Source organism: Strigops habroptila, chromosome 8 (assembly GCF_004027225.2).
Source record: "Strigops habroptila isolate Jane chromosome 8, bStrHab1.2.pri, whole genome shotgun sequence".
NCBI lineage: Eukaryota > Metazoa > Chordata > Aves > Psittaciformes > Psittacidae > Strigops > Strigops habroptila.
In genome coordinates, this window is record NC_044284.2 from 47,293,907 (window position 1) to 47,301,346 (window position 7,440).

A 7,440-nucleotide genomic window follows, 5' to 3' on the forward strand; every position below is an offset into this window, starting at 1 on the left:
GCCCTTGGCTCCTGTTGAAGCCCCCGTGCTGGGTGCTGGAGGCAAGCAGGGGACTAGAGGGACACAGTGCGAATAGTTGCCATGTGGGGGAGCGCTGCCCAGCCGGTGGCTTTTCTCCAGCGCCAGGAGGGTCGGTGGCATGGCTCTGCAGGCAAGAAACCCACACCTCCCCAGTCACTAACTCTGCTGCCCGAAACCCTTGCAGTATTTCACTGCTGGGACTGCGCAGAGGAGTCATGGTGCAAGGACTGGCCCCAGTGCTGGCTTGTCCCCAGGAGAGCCAGGAGCTACATGGCCCTTAGCAGGGGCTGGTTCCCCTTACATCTCCCTCCTGCCTGCCCGGTCCCCGCGGTTCCTCCTTGCTGGGGAGCTGTGTGTGAGTGCATGACCCGGGTTGTAAGTGCTGAGATCAGTAAGCGAAGTGCCTGGCCGCGCTCTCTGCCTCCATGTGACTGCAGTTTCCGTTGGCTCCTTCCGCAAAGGCTATATTAGCACTAAGCGAGGACGCGGGTGGGAGAGAAAACCCAGTGGGTTGCACCTACCCTTGGCCCCAAGAGCACACCGGAAAGGCCACTGGCTGCAGGATGAGTTGGGGACAACCCTGTGCACTACACCACGCAGTGAGTAACTGGCCCCTGATACCTTTACCAGGGGAAAGCCCTGCGGGGGGGTTTTGGGGAGCCCCCCCTGCCACCTTGAAGATCTGTGGTGGCCACACGTCACTGATGCCCACAATCCCAAGAGCCGTGGCTGTGTGGGCCGGTGCCGATGTGCACCCCAGGCCCTCCCAGACCTCTTGCATGTGGGCTCCTCTGTAGGGCTGGGGTTTCCTGCTGGTGATGCTGTCACTCCCCTAGCTGGGCAGGCAGCATCCCGGCAGCCCCATGGAGGAGTGTGGAAGAATGAAGGCTCTTCTGGTGTTGGGGGAGGCCAGCGCTAGGTGGCAAAGGAAGGCTGAGCTGGGTAAAGGAATGTGTGAGCTTCTGTGGATGGGTTCAGGGGCCGAAGGCCAGCTGGGGCCAAAGTCCCTATTGTTTTGGATGCAGTGAGGACAAAGCAGGGTCTCCTGCCACTGTGTCTGGTGCAAGGCACTGCCGGAGGGTGCAAGCTGCTGGGCACCAGTGCCAGCCTGGGGAAGGGGGCTTCCTCTCCATCCCCACCAGAATAATAAATGCTGTTTTGATAAGACACCAGCTTATTGCTTTAGGCTGTCCCAAGGAAGGAGACAACCCAGGATATGTTCCCTGCTCCCTCTCTGTTACGAGGCTTTGACCTGGGCTGCCAAAAATAACCCAGTTTCTTCTTCACTGGCAGTTATGAAGGCACTGCTTGCTGAGTCCTCACCGAGAACTTGCTGCTCATTTGCCTGAGGTTCATCTTTTCCCCAGATGCAAATGCTGTCAACTCCGGTTCCACCAAGTTAGTAACAGGGTACCTTGTGCTGGAGACCCTCTGCTTCCCCAGGAGGGGACCTCCAGCATGGGCAGGTGCTGGAGGGGACTTGGTGGTGGCTGGGTTGGTGTCCCCTGGGGGAGCATTCAGCACCAGAGGCGGAAGACACGAGCGCTGGCATGGGGAGAAGCCTCTGCTCGAGGGTTGCAGTTCAGTGGTGTTTCTGAGCAGCTGTGCAGTGAGATGGTGCCTTTCCCACATGGCAGCCCAATCCCTATCTCTTCTCCTGCCTTCCAAGCTCTCCTTGGTGGACCCCCACAAGGGCTCCTGATGCGGTGGGCTCCCTGGAAAACCTGTGCTTTTTGGGATGAGCAGTTTTTGACCTTCTCATCTCTGTCTCCATCTCCGCAGGAGTGCCACCGCTGAGATGGAGGCCCCGCTCCCTGGTCTCTTCCTGCTTCTGGTCCCCCTGGCAGTGGGATGGGGAAGCGGGGCGGTCACAGCCTGGGCAACATCTTCTGGCAGCTGCAAGCTCGTAAGTCCACCCTTGCAAACTCTCACCCTTCCGACTGCTTGGTCCTGCTCTGAAAATCCCAGGCACCTCAGCACCTTCTGTCCTTCCCCCCACCTGCTATTAGCTTAGCAAAGGACTAGACTGGGGTGCCAAGGCTCTAATATAGAGCCACCTCCTCCGTCCTCACTCTGCTCCCCAAACTGTTCCCTCCCCATCTCTCTCCACCTCCTGCCTCTGAGGGTGGCATTACAAACCCACTTCTTGCTTTAGGTGCAGAGCACCATGGACTGCACTGGGAGACGGCTGAGCTCTGTCCCAGGAGATCTTCAAGGTGATACTGAGGAACTGTTGCTTGATGACAACACTATTTGGGTTCTGGGCAATGAGTCTCTGCTCTCATACTACCAGCTGCGGTGTCTCAGCTTGACCAAGAACCGGCTGGAGCTCATTGAGCCGGGTGCTTTCCTCAGCAGCCAAGGCCTCCATGTGCTCTCCTTGGCAGACAACCTCCTCTTCACCAACTACTCGCTGACAGCAGCTGCTTTTTCTGCTCTGCCGGCTTTGAGGAGGCTGGATCTAGCTGGAAACCACCTCACTGAGGACATGGTATCAGTTTTGGTCTGGAACCTGTCTTCCTTGGAGTCCTTGTCGGTGGCCAGGAACATCATCATGAGGTTGGACTCATCCATCTTCACGAACCTGACACAGCTGTTGGAGCTGAACCTGGAGAAGAACTACATCTTTGAGATTGACGAAGCTTTCACAGGGCTGCAGCGGCTGCAGCGGCTCAACATAGCTTATAACTACCTCCCGTGTGTAGTAGAGTTTGACCTGACCCAGCTCAGGGTGCTCAATGTCAGCAACAACGCCATCGAGTGGTTTCTGGCCCTGGAAAGTGATGACCTTTTTGAGCTGGAGGTGCTGGACCTGTCCCACAACCACCTCCTCTTCTTCCCTGTGTTGCCTCGGCAGAGCAAGCTGCACTCCTTGCTGCTGAAGGACAATGAGATGAGCTTCTACCAGCGCCTTCCCAATGGCACATCCCTGGCGGATGTCACAGTACAGTTCCTGCTCATTGATGGCAACTCCACCAACATCACAACGGTCAGCCTCTGGGATGAGATCTGCCACAGCAACCTCTCCTCCCTGCGCCTCCTGGACATGAGCCAGAACCAGCTCTGGTACCTGCCGGAGGGTTTCCTGGCCCAGATGCCTTCCCTGACCCACCTGAAGCTCAACCAGAACTGCCTGGAGATGTTTCACCTTTCAGAGAAGGACCCTTTAGCCATGCTGGCAGAGCTGGACCTCAGCCAGAACAGGCTGGTGGAGCTGGAGGTGGAGGTGGGTGCCAGGGATGTCCTGCCCAATCTGCAGCTCTTCAACCTCAGCACCAACAGGCTGCAGGCGCTTCCTCCTGGGGTTTTCACCTACACCAGGAAGATCACTACCGTGGACCTCAGCCGCAACCGGGTTGACCTCTGTCCCCAGCCAGCTGTTGCAGCTGGGGCAAAGAGTCCCCCCTGCGTGGACATCAGGGGTGTCAAGACCTTGACTCATCTCTCCTTGGCTGGCTGTGGTCTGAGGGGACTAGAGGGCCACCCCTTCCAAGGGACATTGCTGATGCATTTGGACCTCTCTGACAACCATCAGGTACTGTCTGGGGACCTGGGCTGGCTGCAGGACCTTGCTCTGACGCTGCAGGTGTTGTCTCTGAGGAACACCAGCCTCTCCTCCACCACTGTGGACTTCTCTGCCTTTAACAGCCTTGCGCACTTGGACCTTTCGGGGAATTCGTTGACTGCCTTCCCCAGCTCGCTGGGTGCCCTGAAACTGCGCAGCCTGAACCTGCGGAACAACTGCCTGCCGGCTCTGCCGGTGGACGTGGTGCAGGCACGGCTGGGGAAGAGCCTGCGGGAGGTCTACCTCAGCCAGAACCCCTACAACTGCTGCATGCTGGGCTGGTGGGACTCCCTGCAGCGGGTCGAGGGGTTGTGCATCCCTGACAGGCAGGAGGTGACCTGCAGCTACGCCTCCCACACACTGAGCCCCAGCGCACTGCCCGAGCCCGTCCTGCGGAGCTGCCGCTGGCAGACGGCTGACGTGGCGCTGCTCTACCTGGTGCTGGCCCTGCCCACGTGCCTGACACTCCTGCTGGCCTTCGCCATCATCTTCCTCACACTCAAGCAAAAGCTGCTGAAAATGGTGAAAAGTCAGTGCGGAGTGTCCAGCCCTTACTGATGGCTGAGGAGTAGGAGGAGGAAGGGCTCAGGAATGGTGAATGCAAGTGAGTTGTCAGGATTACAGGCAGTAACCCCTCTGAGGTGGGTGAGAAGGAGACTTAGTGGATGGAGGATCCAGGGGGTGCTGGGAGAGCTGCTGTTCCTGCTATAGATGCCCTAAGGGTACCTGAAGGGTGTGGGGCCATGTCTGGTGATGGAGCCTGAGGCCATGCTGAGCATTCTCCAAGTCTTCAGCAGAAACCATCAGCTGATGTTGGCGAGAGTCATAGAAATCAGAGAATCAAATGGTTTGGATTGGGAGGAACCTTAAAGCTCATCCAGTTCCAACCCCCTGCCATGGGCAGGGACACCTTCCACTAGAGCAGGTTGCTCCAAGCCCCGTCCAACCTGGCCTTGAACACTGCCAGGGATGGGGCAGCCACAGCTTCTCTGGGCAACCTGTGCCAGGGCCTCAACACCCTCACAGGGAAGAACTTCTTCCTAATATCTAATCTAAATCTCTCTGTCAGCTCAAAGCCATTCTGCCTTGTACTGTCACTACAGGCCCTTGTAAAAAGCCCTTCTCCAGATTTCTTGTCAGCCCCTTTAGGCACTGGAAGCTGCTCTAAGGTCTCCCAGAGCCTTCTCTTCTCCAGGCTGAACAAGCCCAGCTCTCTCAGCCTGTCAAGTTGAGCAGACATGACACCAAACACCTCTTGGCCAAAGTGGCATGGACAGTTTCCCCCAGTGCTGTTCCCCCCCACCCTCCTTCAGGCAGTTCCTTTTATTTATTCACCCCAGCAGCCAACTCTCTGCTGCAAAACATCCTCCAGGTCTGCAAACAGCCTCTGTGAATTGCTCTGGGCTGAAGCAAGCATGACCAGGGCGCTGCAGAGAAGGGTTTCCGTGGCCACAGCTCCAGCAAACACACAGGCAGCCCTGGGCATGCACCCCAGTGTGTGTGCTGATAAGACAGGTGTTATCATTAGGGCTGAAAGACATGTTTTGGGGCGTGTTGCTTGGTTAAGTCGCAATCCCAGTTGGAAAAAAACATTAAAAATAGCCCAAGCTGCAACAATGTAAAATACTGATTGAAAAACAGGAGAATAAATTATATCACTGGTAATATTTTATTGCAGATTTCTTTTTCTCCAGTAACTGCTGGATTAAACAGATGCAAAGGAGATGAAACAAGAGAAAGCCTTCCTCCTTGTTGTGTATGCCCTGCTCTCTGCTCTCATGGGCTGTCAGCTCTAGCGGTGGTTTCTCCACCCAGCCCTGCTCACAGCAGTACCCGCACTCTTGTACCAGCAGCACTACCTGGGGGAGTGCTGCTTTGTTCCTGGGAGAGTTACTGTGGGTGGAAATGAGAAGTGATGGTGGTTTGTGTTGACTGAAAAGCCCTGCTGAGACCTGGAGTGGCTTTATGCCCATGGTACTGTAGGGCTTTTTCCAGTCTGCACAAAATGCAGTAAAGCTATTAAGATGGACTAATGAGATAGAAATTATAGTGTGATAATGGGTTTATTTCTTAAACTCATCAGGTTTTTTATCCTTTCTAGTCTCTCATTGCAAAGATTATCTACTGTTTTGAGTCAGGTACACAGTTCATGATGGATTGGGAAAAATGAAGGAATTCACTCTCTACACTAGAACTTATGAAGTCTTTAAAGTATTGAAGTCCTTAAAGTATTGCCTCTACACTCTGATGCAATCAGTAAAAGGCTACACTTGTCTCAACAACTACAAAAAAGAGAGTCTCTACAGCTTCACCTATATTGCAGTACTGCAAAGAAGGATTGTACAGTAATGGCTCAGCTATGGAATATCCAGGCATAACTTCAGTACAGGATCAGAGAATTTCTGAGACTGTGGCTCTGTGTGTTACTAGCGATTCTGAGTATACCTCTTCACCCTTATTTTGATACTGCAAGGAAATGTGAGAATATCCAGGTTTATTCTTGAGCAGAGAATTAACACCTGTCCATTGATGCAACCTCCAGCAATGATATTTGGGTCGCTTGGACTGAACTGAAAGCAGTAGATGTCTTCAGGACACTCCAACAGCAGCTAGAAGGAAGAAAACCAAAATAGTTGAGAAATACAAATCACACAGATTGTTTGTTCTCTTGTTGTTCAAACACCTGACATCTTGAAAAGTGCTGATGAAATACCTGAGGCTGGATAGGGTCAGAAATACTCCAAAAAAGTATTGCTGATTGCTGCAGCAATGACTTGTCAGAAAGGTTAACGTGTTCTTCATAAGCAAGCCTCTGTCTTGCTGACACTGCTATGATCCCTGATTGAGAAAACAAGTTTTCTCAGCAGAGACAATTCAAGTTTCAACATGCTGTTAATTATTGAGTGACTCGTACCTTCTGAATACAGTGAAAAACAAAACCAAAACCAGCCCCCTGAAAAACAGCCATGTATTGATATTTTTCTTTTTACAGATCAACTTTGAGCAAATTGGTTTTGTTACTTTAAGTTATTTAACAATGAGCCACAGAACATAAGCTTCATGATAAAATTCAGCTTTTTTGCTACTACTCCTGAATGGGGTAATACTGCACCTGAAATGATGTGACAGGCTTCTAGTGATGGCACCCATCATGAAATGAAATCCTCTGTAGCTGAATTCCTACGGGGGCTTGTGGCAGGTGCACAAAAGCCTAGACAAAGCGCTGGACAAAGCCCATGAAATCTGTGAGTGCAATGGCAAGCTCCGCCACAGACAGAGCCTGGGAAAGCTCCCTGCATGTGCAGCTCTTGTCCCACACACATGCTGTTGGTTGGTGGGTTCAGGGGCAGGAAGTTGGGTCCTGGGGAGCTACATGACCATGTCTGACCACAGGTTCGGTTAGGGTATAAAATGAGCCATTTTGGGCAGCCATTGGGAGTTGGTCCTCATCAGAGCAGCAGGTCTGCAGCTGGGGACTCTCACTTTGGGTTGGGACGTTGTCCAAGGTAACCTTCAAGATCGAGAGCCCTCCCTTTTGGGTGAGTGATTGTGCATTGTGGATCATTGGTCAGAAAGTTTAGGGTTCAGCAGTGTAGTGATGAATCCATGTGACATCCCAAATCTGTAGTTGATGGAGCTTTAATTGATTTTGAACAATAAATTTCGTTTAACCTCAGTTTGTGACATTAAACTTGGCACAGTCTGCAGGATGTTCACATAGGAATTGTCACGGCGGTAGGGATGCGCCCCTTCTCTCCCGGGTGTACAGTGGGTGAAGGAGGAGCGGTTGGTCGCACGGCCGGCCGTGCAGCGACCCGAGCAGTGGTAACGGGAGCGCGGGCGCCATCTTGGGC

The 7,440-nt window shown here is 53.3% G+C and overlaps 1 protein-coding gene across 2 annotated transcripts; it reads left to right on the forward strand.

Annotated features, from left to right (window-relative positions):
* The first annotated feature begins 466 nt into the window (after nucleotides 1–466).
* On the forward strand, nucleotides 467–5,239 carry NRROS (negative regulator of reactive oxygen species). 2 transcript variants are annotated; one of them, XM_030494551.1, is made up of 3 exons: nucleotides 467–620; nucleotides 1,804–1,927; nucleotides 2,177–5,239. In XM_030494551.1, exons 2-3 carry the CDS (start codon nucleotides 1,820–1,822, stop codon nucleotides 4,142–4,144), a joined length of 2,076 nt encoding a protein of 691 aa, XP_030350411.1. In that variant the 5' UTR covers nucleotides 467–620; nucleotides 1,804–1,819; the 3' UTR covers nucleotides 4,145–5,239. The 2 variants fall into 2 exon arrangements, with proteins under 2 accessions (XP_030350411.1, XP_030350413.1); XM_030494553.1 differs by lacking the exon at nucleotides 467–620 and adding an exon at nucleotides 1,180–1,419.
* The last annotated feature ends 2,201 nt before the right edge of the window (nucleotides 5,240–7,440 follow it).

Bases quoted from the DNA above. Each gene is read 5' to 3' on its own strand.
- NRROS (XM_030494551.1), top strand. From the start codon at position 1,820: ATGGAGGCCCCGCTCCCTGGTCTCTTCCTGCTTCTGGTCCCCCTGGCA. The intron at 1,928-2,176 runs GTAAGTCCACCC...TTCTTGCTTTAG, and splicing joins CTTCTGGCAGCTGCAAGCTC to GTGCAGAGCACCATGGACTG.